Genomic DNA, 25,431 nt, shown 5'->3' on the forward strand with positions numbered 1-25,431 from the left:
GCTGTTTTTATGTTTGCATGAGTGAAACACTGTAACAAAGTGGAGCAGACTTCTTCAGCATCACTTAAATTGTGGAAATGGTCAACGCTGCCACCTAGTGGTATAATATTTTAATGGCCCCGGCGGGGGTTTGACTCCACTGAACGGCTATATTGAGGTACCCCTGAGTAAGGTACCGTCCCTACACACTGCTCCCCGGGCGCTGCATTGGTGGCTGCCCACTGCTTCACACCACCACCATTAACAGGTTCAGCTCATGGTGTTATTTCTTGTTTTCAGTAGCAACCGATGCCTATGATTGTGCCAGAGCACAATGGGCATTTAAGATTTCACACAGGTGCTTGGTTGTTACAGTCTGGAAATGGAATGAAGGTGAGTGTTATTAACCCTCTGTGTGTGCACCTCCAAATCACATGACTGATTTAAGCTGACATAAAAACAAGCTGCAGCCACGCTGAGTCTCTATTTCAGCTCGTGTTGAAAGTTTGGACTTCAAAGTATACACCAGTTTTGAAATTTTCATTAAAGGCCACTAAGTCCAGAGATATGAAAAAATATATATAAGCGATGCCTTTTTCTATATACTAGAAAGAAGAAATGAAAAAAGAAGAAGAAAGCATTTTCTAAGGACAGTCCGAAAACTGTAAAGACAAAAAAAAGCCAACTCTTTCCTGTTGGTGGAAAAATGTACCCTGTCAACCAACTTTGAAGAGGAAAAAAAAAAGGCAGCATGTGGGATTTGGTTGTTTAGGAAGAGGGGAAGGTTTGAGAGTGACAGCAGCGAGACGGAGCGAGCGAATTGGAGAGAAAGGTAGAGAGAGTGAGAGATGAGAGATTTGTGACATTTAGTGTGTTATGTAGTCGTTGTTTTGTGTGTTAGTGAGGGTGCTAATGACTGTCACAAAGGCAGATTGCAATGTAAACACTGTCCAGGTGGAAAACAGGAGCAGTGATACACCTGCTGTCAGGCCTGCAGGGTTTATCCCTGTGGTGTTCTCCTCTGTCTTGTGGTGGATTTTGTGTCAGTAAATAATTTGTGGGGCATCTTATTGTGACACCTGACTGTTTTCTCATTTTAGTTTTAGTGACTTTGAATGTGACATGGTTGTTTGTCTGCGTGAAGATCTGCTGGATCTGCTGTCTCTAGAGTTTGAAGAGACTGGTCTGAAAAAGAGAAAATGTCCAGTGAGCAGCAGATCCCTGTTGATGTCAGATAATGGCCAGACTGCTTCAAGCTGCTGGTGGTGTAATGATCTAGAGGACATTTTCTTTGGACTGAGCTGAGCATCACTTAAACACACACACAGTAGTAGGTGTACCTAATAAAATAACCAGAGAGAGTACGTCCGTTACAGCTTGTAGAATTATCATTAATTAGTCAGACTTTGGGTCAGCAGCGATAGGCTCCACTCAGTTTCACTGTTGATGTCAGTATTTGCATATAAAGCCTGAAGTTTTTTAAATGATCATGTACATGCAGAGTTGTAGTTCCTGATAGTGACCACTAGAGGGCAGTTATCTTGTAACAGGGCAGCAGTGTGATCAACAGAAGTCACCAGAACAATTACTTAAATAATTCTCTGTATTTTGATATGATTTAAAAGGATCACCTGTGTTCACTGACTTTTTTTTTTCAAAGAAATACACTAAACCCAGTCCATAAAGATCCTGAAACACTTCAGCGCTGACCATAAACCCCAAAGGAGAGCATTAAAAAAGCGCCCAATGTTTTTAGAAGGTTCGGGTTTTCTCAAAGATTCAGAGAGTCTAAAACTTTGAAAGAAAAAAAATTGAAGGTATGACAGCAAAATAACTCTTAACCTCTGGGTTTATTTAAAAGTCTCACTTTGGATGGAAGGATCTAACAAGTTTAGAATTTTTGAGGTGTCTCCTACATTTTTGAAACCCATCATTCTGAGGAAAAGTCTGACAAGCTTTCAGAGAGAGCTTCTCATCAGATTTCTGAGGCTGATGCCATGGAGTAATGAATCAAGACCACTACAGTGCAGGGTGATACTGACAGTGGGTTCACTCCTATAATAATTTTTATGATCTTACACCCAGTTGAAGGACTTACCAACACTAAGGAACACGGCAAACACATGAATTAAAAACAGGCAACAGCCTTTAATTTATTTAAAAAGCAAAAAAGCAAAAAAAAAAAAAAACGACCCAAATATAACAAGAGAAATACAGAAATTATTGAACTGTTGATGATATTTCAAGAAAGTCATGGAAATTCATCACCCAGGTTTTCACAGGTTCAGATTTTCACTTATATTTGAATTCAACTTTTGATTTCATCAGCCGCCCCTCATTTCTTTATATTTTGCTTTCAAGGAGTTCAACTTTCTGGTCAGTTTTCAAAGTGCTCTTGAGCAGTAGTTCTCCAGCTTTCTGAAGATCTTTTACTGTGTTTATTTGTGCATTTGCTGCTTTTTCACTCATTTTCAGTCGTTTTTGTTATGCCACTTATCACTCAAGCATAAAAAGGCTCCTAAGTCACGGGATGAGCCAGTGTTGTTTCTACACATCTTTAGGCACTTTTTTAAGCAGCCTGTAACAAAAACACATCATTTGTTCCAATTTCTTTGAATCTATGAAAAATACAAAAAAGAACACAAGTCATGTCCTTATAGAAAGAGTAAAGAATCTGACACAGGACCTGATAGATTCATCTGGACCTTCAGCTGATCATCTATTGTTCCTCATCAGAAATGGTCTCAGTGGCTGTCAACAAGCCATTCTTAAGGAAGGGAAACGGAGAGAAAAGGCTGAGGTATGAAAATTATGAAAATCATCTAAAGGTAGAAACACCCAAAGAAGAGCTTTGAATGTCCTTCAAGAAGCCTGGAGAACTATTCCTGAAGACTACTTAAAGACATGACAAGAAAGCTGCCTAAGAGAGTTTGCCTTATTTACTGTATTTACATGTATGTTTAAAAACGTGATTTATTTAAAGATGTACATAGCAAAGTATAAAGAATTCCCTGTATGATCCGAAGTGTTGAGTCCCCAGTTTACCGACAGAGGGCCGCGCAGACCCCGATGATGTAACAGCATGTTGGGTCTCATCAGAGATGACGCAGAGAGAGGAGCGCTCACTCTGACACTTTTCCCGCGGACAGCAGAGACTCTTGTCAAACAGTAACATCCATGAAACGTTAGAAAACAGCGGCAGTGCTTCTGCTCCGGGTATGTTTACTGATACACGCCCTCATTTTGCTTAATCTCGATTACCGCACGCATTCCTCTAACAGAGTGAGACATCGCGGTTTATATAGACGATCTTCGGCCCCACACGCCCAGCCTCAGCACCAGTGCATCTCCTCTCCGCGGGGTGCCTCCTCCTTCTTTCGGCACCAGCATCACAGGAACCCTGACAGACACACAGACGGAGGGAGGGAGGGACGAGGCCTCGGTGATCGCGCTCCCCGCTCCAGAGCTCGATTCCTCGCGGTCCGTTATGTCTTTGAGCCTGCTCCCCCTCTCGCCATGCCCGCCGCTGAACGCCACCCACCGCCGCTGCTCCTCTTCTTGCCGTCGCTGCTGCTGATCTCCTGCCTGGATGGGGCGGCGAGGGCAGCAGCGGCACTGGAGGAGGGCGGCGGCCTCACGCCCGGGGCCGGAGACCCGTCCGGCACCTACACCGCCGCCTCGAGCCGAGCCGCCACCCTCTCGGCTCTATCAGCAGGTAAACATAAACAAAGAGGAAGGGGGTGTTTGCTGGAGGATGGAGGGGGGTGGAGGATGGAGGAGGGGGATGTCATTGTTACTGAAAATGGAAATCAGCTGCAGAGGAAACAGTGGGGCATGACTGATGGTGCAGGTGCGTTAATAAAGGGGGCTTTCTGCAATAAATTAGGAAATCAGGAGCGCACTGATACACTGCTGGACTGAAATCAGACAGTCCAGTGTAATAGGATTAATAGGAGGAATATGGAGGTGTGGAGGATTAGGCTTTTATCTTTTTGGCCTGAGCAGGTGATGTCTTAATGGGAGACAGGGAGGGAGGGGAGTGTGGTAATCCTGTGCTGCTCTGCTGATACAGTAAGTAAAGTCTGTGTTTACATCCTGTCCCTAGTGAACACACAAAGGACAGCTGAGGCTGTGTGTGTGTGTCCGTCAATAACAGCAAACAGTGCATTGTTTATCTGGAAGCTCGTATTTAAAAGTCAGACTGCATCTCTTCTGTGCTGTCGTTCGGTTCCTGGATGTATTTTTCCACCCTCCCCGCAGAAGTGCTCGCCTCATCACTTTTTCATGGCGAGAGAAAGGTTACGGAGCACGCAGGAGGGACACGTGCAACCCAGATCTCCTCTTTTTCCTCTGGCATCTTCTTTGCAGAGCCTCAGTTTGCCCTGAAGGTCCTGGTGAGAGATCTGGTGACCCGCCAGCCCCTGTCGGGGGCTTCGGTGGACGTCTACGTCAACCACACCTTGAGGACTTCTGCCCAGACCGGGGAGATGGGGGAGGTTCTGCTCTGGGTGCCGTACAGCCCGGGCCTCGGTCTGACCCTGCTGGGCAGCATGGGAGGCTACGTGCCCAGCCTGCTCCCCTGGAGCACCAATAAGAGACCAAGTGAGTAACCAGCAGAGGTGGGCAGATCGAAACAATTACTGATATCAGTACTGGATCAATACTTTATTTCTATCCTCAAAGTTCAGTATGTAGCCCACTGAATTTTATTAAATAATTTTAATTTTCAATTACCAAGTAAATACAGGGCAGATATTACCAATACCAATATTGGTATATCGGTACTGGTATTGGTGAGTATTGTTATTGGTCTAAAGTGCTTTAGAGACAGAATTCAGAAAGTGGGCTCACTGCCAACCTAAAAATGACCAAACCAGTAAATAATTTTTTAAAAGGTGACGTAAAAAACCCAAAAACAAGACTGTGGAGCTTACAGTATTACTAGCACAGTTCCCACACACTCAGACACACACAAACACACTCGCCTCCATTATTCATTGTCATTATAGATTAATGAAGTGTCAGCGACAACACACAACTTGTCTCTGAGGTTTGTCCACGATGAGGCGATTTATGTTCCCAGTCGAGTGTAACTGAGCGTGGCGTCCTGTGCTCGCCTCATCGATCGCTCTTGGAGTCGAGGTGTCTGCCTCAGGCCGGCATGAGACCTATGCTTGTCTCAGCAAAGTGTCTTTGTCCTGCCAGAGCAGGGGGGTGGTGGGGATGTTTTTATTCTGCTGGCCTTAGTGTGGAGAAGGGGCAAGGGAGCAGGTGGTGATTCAAAGGGAAGTGGGGAGCAGGTGTTATGGAGGAGAAAATGCAGGAAGGGTGGGGGGAACAGTTGCATTAGCAGAGACGCCTCCCTTTTGTGGTGCTGAGCCAGACAGCTGAACTCTGCTGTGCTCCAATGTTTGGACGCCCTCTGCTGTTGGATTTGTAGCTCTACAAGCTACCAAACCAACAAACAAACACACCAGCAGATGTTATAGGTCATGAAAACCTGACAGATCGTTGTTGTTCTTCTGTACTTGTGATTGGCTCCTGATCTTTCTCTTTGTTCTCTGGCAGTTTTCTCCTCTGTCACGTTGCTGCTGCTGCCTCACAGTCAGGGGAACATCTGGCTGTATGAAGACTCCGTGCTCATCACCGGGAAGGTACCTGGTGAGTTCCTTCTCACACACACACACACACACACACACACACACACACACACACACACACACACACTGTGTTTAGGCTTTTAGTATTCAATTTACACTGCTTTAAGTAGGCTTTTGAGTGTGTTTGACAGTGTAAAGTGGACACACTTGGCAGAGACACTGAGACGAAACCAGAGGTGTCTAAACATGTGGCTTCAGAGGCTGGAATCGGTCTGCCCAGAGGTACGATTCAGCCCTCTGGATAGTTTGCAAACACTGCGCTGCTGTTCCTGGTTTGGTGCATCAGCCTTACTGCACAGCAGTAAAAATATATCCAGAGTAAACCGTCCCTCTGATGTACTCATTTCTACTTTTGTCTCCCTTGGTTACTCCCAGTGTCCTGTCTTTTTGTCAGCACCACTGTGTCCAAACCATTAACCATATTCTTAACTTTCCTTTCCATTCTTGCTGCCCTCTGTCACTCGTCTCCAACCGCTCCACCCTGCCTGTACTCTCTTGTTCACCATCTGTTACTTTGGGATGGTTGACTCCAGGTATTTAAACTCTGTGACACATGCCTCCCTCTCTAAAATGAATGTAGTGAAGCTGCTTAAGGCTAACTCCTGCAGGTATCACTGCTGTCAACCTTCAGCAAAGACAAATTCCAGATTTCAGACTGCAGAAAACTAAACAAACTGCTTTTCTGCACACAGGCTGCTCTTAGTTTAGTCAGTTTTTAATGTACTTGTGTTCTGTCACTGTGTACAGCAACCCAGTGGGTAGATGGCAGGGCCCCTCTTCTTTACATTGAAAAGACTTTCATTAGTAAAGTGAACATACTGACTGTAAGATCAACTACCCAGTGAGGGTTCATTTTAGCTAGTTTGCTTCACAGTTAAATCGATAGATTGAAACAGCAGACCAAACTGAGCTGTATGTGGCTACTTTACAAGTGACTTTAGTTCAACTAAAGTCACTTGTAAAGATTATTTGAGTAAAGAGAAGATTCAATTACACCTTTAAAAGGAGGAGCTGTTGTGGAAGTGGTTTGCAAAGCGGCTTGCAGATGTGTAACAAATGTGCAGAAGGCTGAATCGACTTAAAAAGCACATGTGCCCAAATTCCTACTGATAACCTGCCATTTTGTTTTCACAGACAGCTCATCCCAGCCGATGGTGAAGTTCCCAAAGAACATTCTCACGATTCCGGATAAGACCAACATCTCTTCGGTGATGGCGTACCTGACTGTACCACATCCCCACCTGGCGAAGGACTGCACCAACTGCACGCCGGGCTTCATCAGCAACAAATCAGGTAAAGAAAAACATTTCCTGATCAGATTTTTTAAACGTCACAATGACATTTGGTCCAGTTAAAGAGGTACAGAATGAAAGAGATCAATCATGCCTTTGAAAAATGATGTTCCACGTCCCAGAAACCAGTCTGTGGTGCTGAAGGGTCCACACACCCAGCTCACACTCCTTGTCAGTAGTGGGTTAGGGTGGTTCAGGTTTTGATCTACTGCTCCATCTACATCCCAACCTTTACCTCTGGTCATGAAATCTAGGTAAAGAATGAAAAAGTAAGGTCGTGAACAATGTTCCCTCTAATTTTCCATGTGTCTGAGCGAACACACACACTCCCTGAGCGGACACTTGGACCACTGTGAGCAACAGCAGATGACTGTGGTCATGCCAGCATTGAATCCATCCAAGTTACATGGTTTATTAAATTACAGCATTTACATTTATGTTAGACTACTTTTAATTAACTGCTTTAGCCCACTTACAATGAAAATGTAAAACAAAAATGTAGTCATTGACCTGTGTAGGATGTTAACACTATTGGAAGTAAAACTAACTTGAACTCAAATTTTGAAAACACAAATTTCTTCTTTTTTTTTTTTTTATAAAGCTCTGAGTTGTATTATGAGTATGAGTCTGTGGTCTGGGAGAGAGTCCTGTAACTCTGTCTGCAAAATACAATATATAATGACCAATGTTGCGCAATTAATTATATAGTTACTTCTTCAAAAAAGTAACTGAGTTTTGCAAACAACGAAGTTTTTTGCAGCTATTTTTTTAAAAATGCAGCCAAGGTGTTTTTTTTTTTAAATAAACATTTCAAACTATTTACAGCATAATCAGCTGTTTGGCATCAAATTTGATGCCATACAAATTATTTGTGCCACTCCAAAAATAATTTCTGTCCGCATCAAGGAGAACAACAGCCTGATACCTGCAGGCCTGACAACAGGAGATGTATCACTCCTGTAACACCTGTAACATTCAGCAGTCGCCTCATTGTTCTGACACACAACAAAACTATTGACTACACTACACACTAACGACATAAGATTTGCGCTATGTCGCAAATCTCTCACATCTCAAAACACCGCCGTCACTCCTAAAACTTCCATCCGTTTCTTAACAACTTGCCATATCATTTTTTGATTGGTCGACATGGTACTTTTTTCGACCAATAGGAAAAGGTGGGGTGTTTTTGGTTTTGTTTTTGCTCACAGGCGGAGAGTGCTTCCGTACTTCGAGCGTTTTTTCTTATAGAACGTTTCTTCCCGCAGTAAATATAAACAACGATAGTATTCAGGAAGAAAACAAACATTGCATATATTTTTTAATCATAACTCTGGTTTTACGTGGCCTATCAACACAATTTAAAAACTGGTATAAAGTCAACACTTTTCCCGTCAGTTGTTCCGTCAGTCCTGCTCACATCTCCAATGGTTGTACACGTTGTCATTAACGTGGCTTCACTCCACATCAGCCACGCTGCTTCGCTAGCTAAAACACCGGTGTCGGCACATAAGGACGCTGTCGTAGCCTGTCAACGACGTTGATTAGCTGCGTATATACGAATGTGAATCGCATTATTGGCTGGACTATGGGATACGGTGGCATCGTTCTAATCCCATACTGGAGCAGCCAGTCACTTACTGACTAACACTGCAAAACAGAATTGTTGAAATTTTAATTTCAATTAAGGTTAGATTTTTTTTTGTGCACAACGCAGATTTTCTGTGCGCAGAGACCGTGCCAGCAGTGGGCAATTGCACACGTGCGCAGCTTAGAGGGAACATTAGTCGTGAATACAAGGCAAGGCAAGGCAAATTTATTTGTATAGCACAATTCAACAACAAGGTGATTCAAAGTGCAAGGGGCTGAGGTAAGCTTCCTCAGTAGGGTGGTTTGGCTCAGCCTCAGGGATAGGGTGAGGAACTTTAGGTGGTTTGGGTATCTGGTTAGGATGCTTCTTGGGTGCCTGTCTTTGGAGGTTTTCCAGGAACACCCAACTAGAAGGAGATCCTGGGGTAGACCCAGAACCTTCTGGAGAGATTATATATCTCGTCTGGCCTGGGATTGTTTCAGCATTCCCCAGTAGGAACTGGAAAGTGTGGCTTTGGAGATGGATGGATGACTTTTTTATTGAGGTACCCAAACAATATGCTTTACCATTTACATTCCTGGCATGGACTGTTTTGCAGTTTTCAGAAGTATTGATCTGAAAGCCGTGGCAGCCATCAGCGTCCTGCTGTACTCCGGTGGCGAGGAGATACAGGTTCGAGGACCCATCCAGATCAGTCTGCCGCTGGGCCACCACACACACCTCAGGGCCTCTGATACTGTGCCAGCCTGGGCCTTCAACCAGAAGACAGGTAGCAATGCAAATAGCAGCAGAGCAGCTGAATTACAAGAAAAAGACTTAAAAGAAATTTCCTCTCATGCTATTTTCCTTGCTGTTTGAAGGTGGCTGGGAGAATCATGGTCTGGGAATAGTTAAAACGGTTGGAAATGAGCTGGTTTGGACCTACACCGCTTCCCATCTGGGCTACTGGATCGCCGCCCCTCTGCCTTCATCAAGAGGTAGATACCTCATTGACCTTCATTAACACATGTGAATGCTATTTTTGTTTAGACCTGTTTCACACCTTCTTATACATTTATCCTTTTAGATTATCTGGGACATGCAAACTCTTTGGATTTCCTATCTTACCATACCTACCTGTTGGTAGGAATACTGGGTGGAACTCTGGCCATAGTGATCGGATTTCTGTCCCTGCTCTTGTGCCACTGTGGGTAAGAAACCCTTCTAGAAATGTTTTCAATTGACAATATATGCAATGCTGATCAACAAGAGGCAGATTAAAAAGGTGTGATCTAAGAGTGCATCCATAGCTTCAAGATTGCCTTCTAATGCATCTCTAAAGAAATCATCATAGCAGTTTTATTCTTCAGATTTGCCTGCGACTTTGCATACAGAAAATTCCTAACAATCTCAGAAAATGATAAAGCCATACAGAAATAATTACTTCAAGTTATTTCTGCTATGGGTTGTGCTTAGATTTTCACAGGCCTTTAACAGTATCAGTAAATTTCTCTTTGGCCTAACTGGTTACAATGTCACTTTAAATTAGGGCTCAAACAATATGGCTCAATATGGCAGTTTTTAGTAATCAAGGAAACAGTTAACAGTTGTTTGGAACAGATATAAATTTGCTATATAAACTAAAGACAATTTTTGGGCTCAAAAATTTCTAATTAAAACAGAACTTTGTTAGCTTCTGTTCTGACACCTTTCATACAGAGAAGGCTAGGCTAAAGCTGCTAGCTGTAGCCTTAGCTTAGCCTTCCCTATATATCGCTGCAAAAAATTGCTAGATTATTCAAGCATTTTTAGTAAAAATGGTAAACTATGCATGCTTTTTATCAGTAAAGTGGATCAGAAGACTGTGCAGCTGCAGCACTAGGAGAAATGATTGCCATGCTTGTTGCAACTCCACCATATCAGTTATCTTAACTCTGCACCATAGCACTGTATCAGCATGTTAAAGTACAATTATAAAAGACTGAACAAGGTCCAAACTGGGTCATGCAGCAGGACAATGATCTGAAGCACAGCAGCAAATCTGCAACAGAATGGCTGAAAAAGAAAAGAATCAAGTTGCTGCAAGGGCACAGTCAAACTGGGAAAATATACGTGATAAAAGTAGAAGAGTGCAGGTGCACAATTAGCAGAAAGGATTGCAATGCTAGTCTTAAGAGTGACTAAACAAACTGGACCCCTCACCTTCTACCAAGCTCTTAAGACTAGTATGACCTGGATGACTGAAAACCTAAAAAGACAGATTACATTGCTTGTTGCAACTTTAGCAATATCTTCTGCCAGAGTTAGGCTAACTCTCAAGAGCTGCTTAACAAGTAAATGTGGTACTCTGTGTTCAGCTTTGATAGGCTGTTAGTAATGAAATAGTGAAACAGTTCCTACTTTAAAGGTTCTTTGAGTGAGTCTGAAAAGCGTGTAGACCAAAGCTTGTCCTGCTTAACTTTTGCTTCTCCCATGTACAGAGGTTCTTATCGAGAGCCCAGGAGGAGGAGAGCACGTTTTTCCAAATTGACGGTTGTAAAGAAAGACCAAACCACCTCCACCCACATGGAAGAGGGCTTGTTGTTCCGATCTGGCGACAACAGCCTCGCCACCTGCAGCATCCAGTGCGAACCGTCATCTACTCCAAGGCACAAAGCCAACTATAACATCTATGTGGAGGATCCAGGGACTCGTGCCACGGCACCGCTTTATGAGAACATCACTCCAGATCGGATGAAGGGTCCTCAGCCGCCACCTCACTACATCAACAGTGAGGAGGTGTCTCGATTAAGGGAGAAGTCGGAGCAGAACCGGGCCAACATCAACTGCGACAACTTCTTTCAGGATAAGCTGGTCCATATCTACAACCAGCCAGTGGCCATTATTCCCGCTCCCGAGCTCTTCAGTGCTCAGGAGCAGCAGCTACCAGGCTGCAAGTCCGCCACCTTCCCCCGCAACGGAAGTGAGTATGATGCTCACTCAGAGCCTGCAAGTAAAGACAGCTACACCCAGACACTACCCAAAGTTCCTCACCACCACTCACAAGGTGGGAGCAGCCCACAGCAGAGTAGCCAAGATGATACCCAGCCTCTGGAGACGCCCCCTCAGGGGCAAGGCCCTAACAGTGTGTGGGGACGCTACAGTAACCTCCTTGAATCCTCCGTCTCTGTGCCTGGAACTCTTAATGAGGCAGCTGGCATGGAGGGCTTCAACACCGGGCACGGCGTGCCCAGTGAGTTGCAGGGGATTTCAGAGCGCACCTTGCTGGAGCTGACACGTGGCAAGTCCTTGTCGTCTCACCCCAGAGCCTGGTTTGTCTCCTTAGACGGGAAGCCAGCAGCGCAGGTCCGCCACTCCATCATTGAGCTCCAGAGCCACCACCGCCCGCCAAGCAGCAACGACACCAGCCTGGACTCAGGGGTGGACATGAACGAGCCTCAGCAAAGCATCCGCGAGACGGAGCGTGACCGACCTTCTATCAGGGCTTCTTCCCTGCCGCACCACAGCCGTGGCGGGCGGTACGGCGAAGAGCAGGACCTGAGCAGCAGTGAGAGCGGCACCACTGCTACCTGCACACCAGAGGACCCGTCCCTGAGGAACATTTTAGATGGGAGCAGTGGGGCCATTCCGAATATTCCTGAAGAGCGTGATGGGATGGATACATCCAGCGCTCAGGAGGACAGTGAATCAAGAGGTACACCACCTCCCCGGCGCCTGAGGAAGGTTAGGGAGAAGGGGAAGACGGAAAAGAGGAGCGCCAAGCACATCCGGGAGGGCAGACCTCTGACCAAGAGAAGCTAAAGCTTCTCAGGCTCATTTCCCCACCCATCAGTGCTTCAGTTAAAATCCAAATTAAGTAATTCATATGAGTTTGTGTTCACACAGGCATTGTTGTTGTTGAGTTCTGTGATTGTACAACTTTGCCAAAGAATGCATAAGCTAGCTCAAGAAATGAATCAGCATCTGTGTCACGTTATGTAGCTGCTGTTAAGACGAGTTTGTGCACCGTGTTCTCTCATTCTCCCAAATCTGACGATCACCAGCGAGATTCCTCACAGCAGATGTCCATGTGAACACGATGTCCCACAGTATCCGGTTCTGGCATTATAGAGGGTGCCTTCTTACTGCCTGTAATCGTTAAATAGGGTTACGCAAAGGTGGTGTGTTTCGATATTTAGTATAAAAAAAATCTGGTGAGTTTGCAGGATGGACACAGATACAGGTCAATGTGTAGTGCACTTATCCTCACCATAAATGCCTGCTGTATATTAAATAAGACGAAGAAGCTTTCCCAGTCCGCAGCACTCGCATCTCGCTTTGTATCCTACTGCCTCATTCCACCATAAATGACGCTCTGGGATTTGTTAACTAAACTGAGTGTAAGTAAAAGGAAAACGAGCTTCAGCTTTCCAACTTTTGACTGACTCCAGAACCTTTGGATTGAAATTTTGATGTACATTGTAAAGCAAAGCAAAGCTGCCATTTTGAAGTTCATGTCTGAAGTTTAAGGTTTTTAGCCTACATCTGTTTTTGAATGCATGAAAATGAATGTTTTCACCGTGCGTATGAATATATTTGCATTTTACCGTTAACAGCAATTCATCATAGATTACTTAGAGACTGAATTGTTTTCCCATTTATTTCCATTTACAGTTGTCCACATTTATTTGTATGACAAAACGTGTCAAGACTTGTTTAACGGGATTCGTAAGAGCCCAAAGAATTAGATTAACTATTGGAAACAATCAGTGGTACAGTTGCTACTTTTCTTTGAGGGATACTGTTATAAATATGCTGTTGTCACACAGTGGACAAAGTGGACTTATTGTGCTACCTATTAGGTTTTAATTGATGAGGTCAGTGTATGTCTAAGTAACCTCTGCAAGGAAAAGTGCCGGCTTCAGTCTACTTTAAATACTTGCTTTCAGACAGTTTTTTCTGCTGTTGGCTCTGGATGATGTCAGAGAGTGGGGCTGTCTTTGCCCCACCCACTTGTTGTTCAAATCCTCTGTTTGTTAGTGGAAGCCATTTAGAAGACAAATAGTCTAAGATAGGCTACTCCAGGGCTCAGTATAAGGAATATTTATTATTTTGATCCTTGAATAATGCAAAGCTACTGCAGTAGAGTCCAAGAATAACAACATGGAGATGGTAACAAGCATAGCAAGTCCTCTGTAACTGAAAGAATCTGTTGCTTGACAATAAATTATGATTTGATTTACTTTTTTCTTAATACCTGAACATCTTTTCGGGTACAGCATTACCCTTTGAAACTAATTTCTTGACAGCATTGTGCAATTGGTGCCTTGGAGATCTGCTTTTAGCTGTACCTGCATGCCCAAATCTATTTATATATATATATATACTCACACAGTAGGCATCAACATAGGTTTATATTTTCTAGAGGGAGGGAAAAAAATCTGGGTTTGAATGAACGCTTCAGTTTATAATAATGGTTCTCCTCTTTTGGTCCAGAGAGCGCTTCTTTGCTACACTGATATAGTGCAGCTCAACAGAAGGCAATGCCATTGTAGCGGTCTGTGAGCTCGTTGGTCCGTTGGTAAACCATTTCAACAACTGTTGGTGGTTTACTGTTAGAATGTGTACAGAGGCTCATTGTTTCCTGATACTGTATCACAGTTATTTCAATCACAAACGTATTTTTCTCTCCGGTTCACTATAAGGCTGACATTTGGTTGGATGGATAGCCATGTATATTAATGTTCCTCTCAGGATGATTTGTAAGAACTTTGCTGACCCTTAAATTTCCACGCTGCATCATCTTAAAGTCAAAGTCATAGACTGTATAAAAGATGGACCTAGCCACCAGAGCATCATCCATTGGCCTGTTAAGTGCTTCAGTGGATGAGTGTTTTCCCCAGCTGGTTTCAAACATCACAGCTGGTTTCAAACACTGTGATGTTTGAAACCAGCTATGATGTGTAAGGTGTGGATTTGACTGAGAAACTGCTTGCTCAGTATTAAGATTTTTAAAACGAGGTTGGAACGACTATGTTCTGAAACTGGCAACTTTGTCTGTAACTTGTCAACTAGGAACTGTGGGCGGTTTTCTGTAAAGGTTTATATGACCCAAAGTCTTTTTGCAGTCAGAGGACTCGCCCCCTGCTGGATATCAGAATGCACCTTTAAGGCGCTCCTGCATTAGCTTGACTTTGTCCATCCTTTAAACAGTCCATGGTCAAATTTTCAACGGTTCAGTTCCTGCAAGACTAATAATAATGTCTGTTGTACTTTGTGTCTAACCAGCAAATATGAGAAATATTAGCTGAAATAAGATGACTAAGGCCTCATTTACACAAGACGTAGAGAGCTGATGGCGACTGCCTGGCACTGGAAGGCTGCTAGGAAAAAAAAAATTCTCCAACTAAAAGAAAACTACATTAAGCTCTCCCATTATTCACTAAGGGTTTCCACAGTGGGCAGTGCTGCACATTTGATTGGGCAGGATACTCATCCTGATGCAACCCACAAGGTATTTCCTCCTGGTCTTGAACTGGGGGATCTTTTGCTTGTTGTGGGCAGTCGCTGTGGAATCCATTGCTAAGACCAGTGACCCCCTTGTAACTGCCGTTCACTATGGAAAAATGTGTTTTCCCAGATTAGCAAAAGGTTGTTGGAGGTTACTGTTGCTAGGTGAAGCTGGCTGTAACAAAATAGAGGGCCGATTTGGCACAGAGTTTGCACGGAAGTCTCCACCTGGTTTGCAAACACTTCATGTCTTGTCAACTACTCACGAAGCGATAGTAAAACTGTGAAGAATAGAGCACAGACTGCCTTTACAGTAAAAGTGTTGCCTTTTGAAATATGTTGGTTCAGCAGCTTTTACTTTGAACGCAAATGTTCTAGGTGGTGCTACACTTGTTCATGTTTCATTACCACTCATTGGTTGACTGGTGAGTGTTTGCAGACAAATTCCATGCAAACTGTGGACGACCGCAGTAATCTGCTAGCGACCAAAGCAATTGCAACAAGGTTTTTGAGGCAGTACCCTGTTTTGCAAACTATTTTACACAACGACAGCCAGCAACCACTCACCAACCAGTCAGGGAATACACATTTTATAAGGGGCGTGCTGACTGGTCTGCGGCCCTACAAGGCATATACATATACTCGCTTAGCATGTTAAGCTTAACTATTGTGACCATATTAGCATGCTAGCATTGAGCTCAGAGGACAACTGGTAGCATAAATCTGAGTACTTACGCTCTTAATATTTATACAAAGAAGTATTTTAGTGAAATATTGAACAAAAAGGCCAACCATACTCTTTCATGCCTTTCCTACCTGGCAGGACAAGGCAGGTTTATCCATGTTTCCAAGAAATCTTCAGTGGGTAAATATGGGTACCCACTGAAGGTCGGGTAAAAACCCACTAAAAGTGGGTAAAAATATCCACAATAAAACATTTAAAACTGTTGAACCATGATACAGTGTGAAAAACAATGGTTCAAATAGCAATATTTTCAAGTAAATTCACTTTTTAAAGAGAACAGTGCAGCAAAGCTTTTACCATAATTAGTCTTCCATCATTTTACGACTCTTTGGATTTCATTCTGTACATTCACGTGTGCTCTTTTGTATGTATATAGTAAAGATTTTATGTACGATGTGACAGTGATTTAAATCATTTGTGCTGTTTTTTTCTACCATCCAGAAGTGGAGATATGCACCGATTGAATGAAACAGATTTTGAGTGTTTTCCCCCCACAGGATTGTACAAAAAGCCTGAGCTTTGTAATTTTAAATGTAGCAACAAACTGAGCACTTGATCATTCAGTACGCTTACAGCTGAAAATATTTTTCTCCTGCTTGTCATCAGCTTTAAAAAACACGGTACACCCCAGCCTCAGCGGCCACTCGAGGAGTCGTATGTCAACACGTTGTGCTGGTACTTCTTGACAAGCGCAACAACTCCAATCACTGCCACTTCCTGTTTTTGAACGTGATTTGTATTGATTTCCATGTATAGTGTTCCCCTTGTGTATCTCACTATCGAATCGTCTGATTCTTCCCCAATGGACACCTCTTGTGTTTTTACCTCTGTAATGATGGTAGTGCTGTTAGTCTTGCCTTTTTTGTGCACCAAATTAATAAACTTAGTTGATACCAGTGAGAATTTATGGCTTTTTAATTAATGCTGTGTTGTAAAATACAGAAAAAATACAACTTTGCAAGCAAAAATAAATCTCATACTTGCAGATTCAAGTCTTTTTTTTCTTTTTCTTTTTTTTACTTGATTTTGATTAAGGATTAAGGATCTCCTGATGTTTAAAGAAACTGAAGTGCCTGATAGCACCTCGAAGTGAAGTCTGACTTTGCGGAGGTCTTCCTGTCACTGGTTCTAAAAGTCAGGGGGTTGTAAACAACATATCCATCCAAGGGGCAGGAGTTGGACTACCAAAGGATCGGGTCCACACAGTCCACGTGGAGCTGAAATGTGTGTGCGCATGTGAAGTTGACTAAGGTGAAAATTTAGAATATGAAATAACAGTTTGGTTAATGTTCGATTTTAATATGTAAAACTTTACACAGAAAAGTTTCACCTGAAAGGCCGTGTGATGCTAATTTTTAATGATTTCTTTCAACTGTTCTTTTTCTACGGTGGAATGATTGTACAGCTTAAATCTTTAATGTAACTCGTCATTGCTCTTTGCAGCATTAAAGTGATTGTTTGACAGCACTCATTGAATTGACCAATACTCAGAACAATGGGAAAGTTCAAGGAACTCCAAGTGACGATCCAAGAAAGAGAATTGTTGATTTACCCAAGTTGGGAATATTTTTTGGAGCCAACTGCAGATTCCAAGATCATCCATTTAACTCACTGTATGCAAGTACAGCTGTTATTAAGATCTATCACCATGTTTTAAAGGTCTGGAAGAAGACCCAAACTGTAAAGTATCATGACTGGTAAAGGTGAGGCTTTCAAACCTGAGAACACTGTACCAGCTGTCAAGCATGGTGGTGGTAGAATCGGAGGCCGTTTTGCTGCCAGTGGTAATGATACATTATACAAAATGGTTGGAATAATGAAGGGGGAGGACTCCAAATTCTTCACTTCAAATTAGCAGCTAGATGGTTGAAACTTGGACACAGTTGGGTGTTCCAACATGACAATGATCCCAAAAACATAAAAACTGGTTACAGAACAGATAAAGCAGGCTAACACTGAGCTTCTAGAATGGCCTTCCCAAAGCTCCGACCTCAACCCTGTTGAAAATGTTTGAACTGAGCTTAAAAGCCTAGATTGTGCCAAGAAACCACCCAATTTAAATGAATTCTTCCTATTCTGCCAAGAAGAGCTGTTAGATCTGAGCCAGGATTATTCCAGAAGCTTGTTGGTGGCTACCAAAAGTGTCTGGTTGAGGTCCAACATGCTAAGAGACATTAAGCCACAAATTAATGGGAGTGTATATGTATAAAATTAAAGTTGTGCACACAGTTCTTGTTTTTTAAAGCTTTTATAGATAGAATTATATAACATACATTAACTTTTTCCACCACTAAAAAAAGAACAGTTCAAAGAAATCATTAAAAGCCCCCAAATACCATGAGATTCATGCCCATGGGTGAGTAAACGTTTCAAAGGTTTTTACAATCTTTGACCGACCAAAAATCTGAAAGTAACTCACATTCATGTTCTCTGGGTAGTCTGACTTTCCACAGTAAAACCCTGAAATGATAAAGATTAAAAAGGTTGATTTAAGAGTCATGCTCATTTAGCCTTCCCACCCTGGAGTTTCCTGTTAGCAGCACAAAATTCTCATATGAGTACAGAAGCTCTTTACAATTAATGATTTATTTCTATGTGACAAGTCAGGACTGATGGTTGTGCTGGCATTCAGGGTTAGGCTTGGCAGTATGACGTTTGGGACACTGTCATCTACACCTTCTAGAAATACGTTAGGATTAACACAGCTAAATGACAGGAATGTCTCAGATGTTAACACCCCCTGTGCTACAAAGACGCCATCTTTTAACCCCCATGTGGCAATTTCAAAAAAAGTCTTATGTTTATTATAACTGCAGAACTACAGAGAGATAAATCTTTGGAGAACCACGAGCTGAATTTCATTTGAATAGATCAACTTATTTGGTATATGTTGTCATTCATGGCACAGTTTAAGAAGAAATGGCAAATTTGTGGGGAAACAACGAGAAAATTATGAACTAAAAAAATTTACACTCATAGGAAAAAAGGCTTTTAGAAAATTTTATGGGGGAAAATGACATTAACAAAAAAAAACAAAACAAAACCCGTTAAATTGGTTAAAAAGAAAATGTTGGTTAGCAAGTTAAAATTTGTTAATTTATGAGAATGATAAATTTACAAAAATGGAAAATGACAAACTTATGAATAACATGCAAATTTATGAGTAAAAATGATACATTAAAAAAAAGTAAATTATGAGGACAAAATAATACATTTACAAAAAAATTGTTTTTACAAATTTACAAGACAAGAAATTGTAATTTGGAAATTTGTGAGAAACAAAGTGTAAGTTGGAGGAAAAACTGATCTACTTACAAGGAGAAAATATGAATTTATGAGAAAGACAAACATGCTCATAGTTTTTAAAATGAATTTGATACTTTAATTTAAAAACTTGTTTGTTTGTTTCCTCAGGATTGGTCCTCCAGCCATTCATTTTATTCTTTTTCACCATCACCTTCCACATACACCTTAATTCTTCGATTGTTACCACTTGTGTGTTTGAAATAAAGTAAAATTCACGTGTATACAGCCTGTTTTTATTTCCCAGGTTAAAGCACAGCTGACGTGACGTCCGTCTCTACGTTCGTTACTCGGTTAGTGCTACTATCACAAACAGCCTCTCTGGAGCCAAACTGCTGGATTAAACAACCCGCGACCTTTTGTATACCCGTTTTTGTCGGTAAAACTCTAAGTAGCAGCCGCAGCCGCTTCACAATCCATGCTAGGTAATGACACGGTTGTCATGGAAACAAGACTCCTGCTGGGCTCCTCCGCTGGAAGGTCCCACCGCTGACCGCTTACCAGGGTTCCAGAGAAACACCTTGAAAGCCCTTCATAAAGTCTGGAAAACTGTTGCGCAAGAGCACTTCAGAAACATATTTTAAAAACTATTAACAGTCTGGCTGCTTGGAAGCAAAGTATGAAGAAGTCAGGACTGAGCTGTTCGCCTGGCTTTACAGCGCAGTGACTCCCCCGTGTGGCCAGATGGGTCATTGCAGATAAACGGCAGCCTGAGTGGAAAACACAAGCAGTCATAAAATCAGGGGCTGATCTAGAGAAATTTTCTTAGGGTGGCACGAGGGTGGCGTGGAAATCAAATGGGGTGGCCAAATCAAAGCCTTTAAAACACACACACACACACACACACACACACACAAATGCACGTGTTACATATGGTTAAAATGATTCAAAGGAAGTATGTATACGTGTTTAATATAAATGTAGCCTATAATTTAATTATTTTCTGTAGCAAACACAAGTAAACATTTCAGTTACATAAAGTTTGTGAATTTTTGGTTTTTATACACTGTATAGCCTGTATAATAAATAAATATGTAGCCCAATAAGTATAAAATCCAGAAAGCTACACAACATGGGGCAGTTCATTTACAAACACATGTCTAAGTAAAGTGTCAAACTTTTTTTCTTAGAAAAAGTCTAATTGATGCATGCTTAAATTTACACAAAATGTAACAAATCTACACTGCCATGAACAAAAATTTAAACCTAATTTTTCATGACTTGTTGCGTTAACCCTCTGATGTCCAAAATGTAATTCGCCATTTTTGACTACTTTTGATTTGACATTTGCATTTCACCTTCAAATTGTTCTTTTGTTTGTGTTTGGTTTTTTCCTTGCTTGTATCATTCTTTTCACCTCAGCCTCACGTCTGAATTTACAGTTATTTTTTCATTGACATATAGTATTAACACAACTGATCTGAAATCACACAAAAAACAAAAATCCTAGTAGTACTTATATTTTTTTTTTACTGTAAAAACCACAGACATGTTTAGTAAATTATTTTCACAACTTGAAATGCAAATATAAGTTGTAAATTTTGAAAATTTCTGCACAACTTTTCTAAACAATAAAGTTATATACAACTATTTATCTAAAAATGTAGCCACTCCTTCTGGAACAAGAAATAATGCTTCTGTGCTGTGGGCTGAACCATTTGTTAATGGGGGAGGGGGGGTATCACTATGTAATATATTCAGTTTTAGAATTTACATTCAGTGTTAACTGTTGCTAGGCCCAATGTTATCTTGTTTTAATAAACAACACTGTCATATGCAAAACTAGGGTGGCACAAGATCATTTTAGGGTGGCACATGCCACCCCATGCCACCCTTCTAGATCCACCTGTGACAGATATTGCTGATTTATTATGTTAAAAGCAGAGCTGGATAAGAATTTAAGCATTACCTTGTGATGGGAAGATGTTTTGCAAAAACTAAAAAGTATTTAGTTTTTGAAATAAATATGCAAATAAGTTGGGTTTTTTGTTTTTGTTTTATTAAAAAAAAAGGATAAATCTAAATTTAAGCCCAGACTTTGACTCTGCCACTCCAAAACCATAATTTTGTGGTTTTGAATCATTCTGAGGTGGACTTTTCAGATCATTGTCCTGCTGTATAACCAGTGTTATTAAGTAACGTGTTACAGTAACTACGTTATTATTGTGGTAACGAGCACGGTAACTAGTTATTATGCCAAAACCAGGAACGCGTTACTCGTTACTGGGATTTAGATAGGCTCGTTATTCGTTACTTCGTGTGGTGGCTATCGCGGAGCTTCCACAGATTCAATAACATTAGCAAATGGTGGAGGCCAGCAGGTGGACGAAGGAAAAGGGAGGCAAGAGGAGAGACCCGAGGCGGCCGCCGGTCCAAGTGTCAGGTGAACTGAACTTCAGGTAAGAAGTTATGACCTGCAGTCTCTCTGGGTCAGATATGAACCAAGTTTAGGTGGAGTTTATTTTCGTTATGCTGACTTTTTCGAACTGGGTACTAGCATGACGGAGTTTCTATACAGCTGGGTGGTGGTGCTATGTTACTGATGTTGAACTTTATTTTGTTCACAAGGTTAATTATTAGAGTTGCCAGCCGTCCTGTAAAAAACAGAATCGTCTCGTTTTCAGAGAAAATATTTCGCGTTTCGTATTGAGGTGAAGAGGAACGCAGTTTGTCCCGGACTTCAGCTACAATGAAAAAGACACAAAGCTGGAGTTATTCTGTGTTTACGCTGCACAGCTGCCTCTTCTTCTCTCTTTCTCTCCTGTTTCTACTTCAATCATGAAACTGATCAATGATCAGCTGATCAGCTTTTCTCTCTCGTTTGTTTATCGCTCACTTTGCGCCAGAAAGAAGAAACCAGTGGATGTAGCGTTAAACAACAGCAGCACGTTTAAGCTTGATCAGCTGTTGTTAGAATTTATTTAATATTAATTTCTAGTATCAGCTGATGTTTGCTGGAGCCACAGCTGTTAACCTGCTGGTCATGATATCAGTTTGGTTATCTGGTGAGAGCAAGGCTGGACTGGGTCAAAAAATCGGCCCGGGCATTTTAACTAGACCGGCCCACCAGGATAAAGATTGAAAATGTGACGTCATTCAGGGGTAAAAACCGCAAAGGATTCTGGGAACTTGTGGCAAGAGGTACTAGCGCACGCAGGCTTTCAATTGAACTCAGTTACACAGCGATAAAAAGAAACCCAAAAAATGTCAAGAAGCTGTTGTATTATTAACTGCAATAGCCGGTCGCATGACAGCCACAGGAAGCCGACGGGTAAAGAGATCGTTTTTTTTTTTGTTTTTTTATCGGATTACGTCGTTGAAGAGAAATTTTTTAAGCCATGTTTCCGAAGTAAGAGCCGACGGATGGTCTGGATATACCAAATATAACGTCTCAGAACACTCCAGCTCACAGGTTAGTCTGCTCCAAGCATTTCCACAAAGGTCAGAGTTTTGTAGTAGTTAATACGTCATTTTTCTTAACATAATTGGTGATATAGGTTACAAGCAAGTCTGGCGCTGAACATAAATTGTCGCGCTATGCTCCTTTATTTATTGTGCATAAATAGTGAATTGTGCTAACACAATATTGCGTTTCGCTTCTGTTATTATGGTACATTGACAAAAACATATACTTTTATTCACAGGATAAAACAGGTTTTTTGTATCACTAATTGCCCAGTGCGATTACAGCATACAGTATTATTGTCACTGCTACATTTCTGTGATGAACCAGAAATTATTTCCACTAATTAATTACCGTTGAGCTCAAAGGTTATATTAATAAACGGTTAACGAATGTGTATTTATGACGACAATTTGTGAGACTGGTAAACTTATGATACGTACGATGGTCTTTCGTTCTACACGGTGCATTTCAAGGTCCTGTACCCATCCGTCGGTAAACTGTACCTGGGCTTGTTGCAGTGACCTGAAGTTACTGAACTTCATGAGTGTGTGCACTCACTCCAAGAACCGTATGATTATAAATCTGAGCGTGGTGAAAGTTGGGCAGCACGCTAACGTCTTTTGTCCACTCTGTGTGCTCGTAAGGGTCTGACCCTTTCACACCTTTGAGTTTTTTTCCTCGTATCTTTTCTTTGTCTTTTCGTCGAGTCTGTCTTTGTACGGACCGGCATTGTTCTCCTTTTGTTTTGTACATTCCTTTTTTGTGCGGCAAAGAAAAAACAAGAAGGTATTGGAACCGGAGAATGAACGTTTTGCGGTGCTGCAAATGCTTGCATTTGATGCGGTACTTGGATTATTTTGCCACTAGTTCCCGGCATGCAATGCGCGAAAATCACGTGATTGCTAAACTAGGGGGCGGGTGCATCCGGCCTCCTCGGCTGTAATTGGTCCAGCCCAGAGTCGATCATGACCAACTGGCCAATCCAACACCTTTCATTATATATACCCTTCCTAAAAAAATAAAAAAAAAATCCATCGGCCCATAAAAACAAAAAATCACCAGCGGCCCACCGGGCAAATGCCCGGTATGCCCGATGGCCAGTCCAGCTATGGGTGAGAGGAAAACATGAAGATGTAACCAGGAGATGTCCTTACTGGATCATCAGAGCTGTGATGGAGAAACAGGTTTACCTTTTAGGTGACATGAATGAGTTGAAGGGAAGTTATGAACTGTTTCTGAGAGACAAATAACACCAGGATCCTTTTTTAGGTAGCTGACAGCTGGTAACTGTGCAGGGGCGGGTCTAGCAAAGTTTTGCCAGGGGGGGCCAGGTAGGGCATTAACAGGGAGAGGGGGGCACGAAGAAATACTTTTCTTTCTTATTCTCATTTAAAATATCTAGCTTTAAAAAATAATTATCTGAGTCTTACAACAAACGATTGATAGATTGAAGCATATATACCATCAGAACAGTGTACATCACAGTCACAACAGTGTTTGTTTTCATTCAAAGGCTTTATGATTTTTCCTATAATGGTGGGCGGTCTCTAGTCAAAATGCCCGGGCCGATTTTTTGTCCCAGTCCAGCCCTGTGTGCAGCTCATCTGCAGCCTGGTGTTACCTACATCTTCCTATTCAGAAGGCAGAATTTCTGAGTTCTGAGTACAATCGAAAGCACCACGACTGCAGTTTTTGTGTTGGATGTAAAAAGCGCACATGACGCTGTGACGTAGGCTAGAATCATGGCAGTGGTCAACAACGGTCTAGGCGTGGGATTTCTCTCGTGGAAATATGCACAGTGCACTTGTGGCAAGTAAGCAAGCTAGAAGACTGCAATCTTGCTGGGTATCCAGTTATGGAAGCAACACATTAACAAGATAATTCTGAGTAAAACCAAAGTTACTTTCCCTAGTAACTAGTTACTTTGAAAGTAACGAGTAACTTGAAGTAACTGAGTTACTTTTAAGTAGCTAGTAATGTAACTAAGTTACTAATTTAAAGTAACTTACCCAACACTGTGTATAACCCAAGTGCTCTTGAGCTTCAGAGCATAAACTGATGGTCAGACATCCTCCTTCAGAGCAGAATTCAAGGTTCCATCAGTTACAGCAAGTCGTCCTGAAGCAGCAAAGCAGCCCCATCACACTACCACCACCATGTTTGACTGTTGCTGTGATGTTCTTTTTATGAAATGCTGTTAGTTTGATGTCAGATGTAACGGGACTTAAACCTTCCAGAAAGTTCAGTTTTTGTCTCGTCAGTCCACAGAATATTTTCTTGGGGATCATCAAGATGTTTTTAGTAAATGTGAGACTGAGACAAGCTTTTGCGATCTTTTTGGTCAGCAGTGGTTTTCTCCTTGAACTCTTGCATGGAGGCCATTTTTGCCCAGTCTCTGTCTCACTGTTGAAACATGAACTCTGACCTTAGCTGAGACTAGTGAGGCCTGCAGTTCTTTAGCTGTTGTTCTGAGTTCTTTTGTGACCTCCTGGATGAGTCGTCGATGCATCCTTGGAGTAATTTTGGTGGGCTGGTCACTCCTGGGAAGCTTCAGCACTGTCCCAAGTTTTCTTTATGTGTGTGCCTCTCACTGTGGTTCACTGGAGTCAGAAATGGCTTTGTGACCTTTCCTAAACTGACAGATGTCACTGGCTTTGTTTCTCAGCCGTTTCTTTGCATCATGGCCTGATGTGTTGTTGTTTGCGATCTTTTAGCCTGTTTCACTTTGTCAGACTGGTTCCGTTTAACAGATTTATTGATTCAGCAGGTCTGGCAGTAATCTGAGTATGGCTCATGAAACTGAACTGAAAGCTTTCCAAAATGTGGTTAGTCACATTATTAATCAAGGGGGTGTTACTTTGTCCCCCCCCAATCTTCGGTGTATTGGGAAATTAACAAGTGCAAATATAGGTTTATTAAAACTAAGTCTGTTTGCATTTGTATTTGTATTCATTTGGAAAGAAGTCAAACACAGTTGCAGATTTTCT

The 25,431-nt window shown here is 42.0% G+C and overlaps 1 protein-coding gene across 1 annotated transcript; it reads left to right on the top strand.

The window, feature by feature from the left end:
* Window positions 1–3,089: 3,089 nt before the first annotated feature.
* Window positions 3,090–15,561, top strand: fam171b (family with sequence similarity 171 member B). The gene is made up of 8 exons (XM_086283070.1): window positions 3,090–3,694; window positions 4,348–4,581; window positions 5,548–5,640; window positions 6,774–6,932; window positions 9,121–9,291; window positions 9,383–9,499; window positions 9,589–9,712; window positions 10,982–15,561. The coding sequence occupies exons 1-8, from the start codon at window positions 3,496–3,498 to the stop codon at window positions 12,300–12,302; spliced, it is 2,418 nt and encodes an 805-aa protein (XP_086139196.1). The 5' UTR covers window positions 3,090–3,495; the 3' UTR covers window positions 12,303–15,561.
* The last annotated feature ends 9,870 nt before the right edge of the window (window positions 15,562–25,431 follow it).

Source organism: Aulonocara sp. 'chitande type north' Nkhata Bay, linkage group LG23, assembly GCF_057382095.1.
Source record: "Aulonocara sp. 'chitande type north' Nkhata Bay isolate Kocher_YH1m ecotype deep benthic linkage group LG23, A_spYH_male_GT1.1, whole genome shotgun sequence".
Classification (NCBI taxonomy): Eukaryota; Metazoa; Chordata; class Actinopteri; order Cichliformes; family Cichlidae; genus Aulonocara; species Aulonocara sp. 'chitande type north' Nkhata Bay.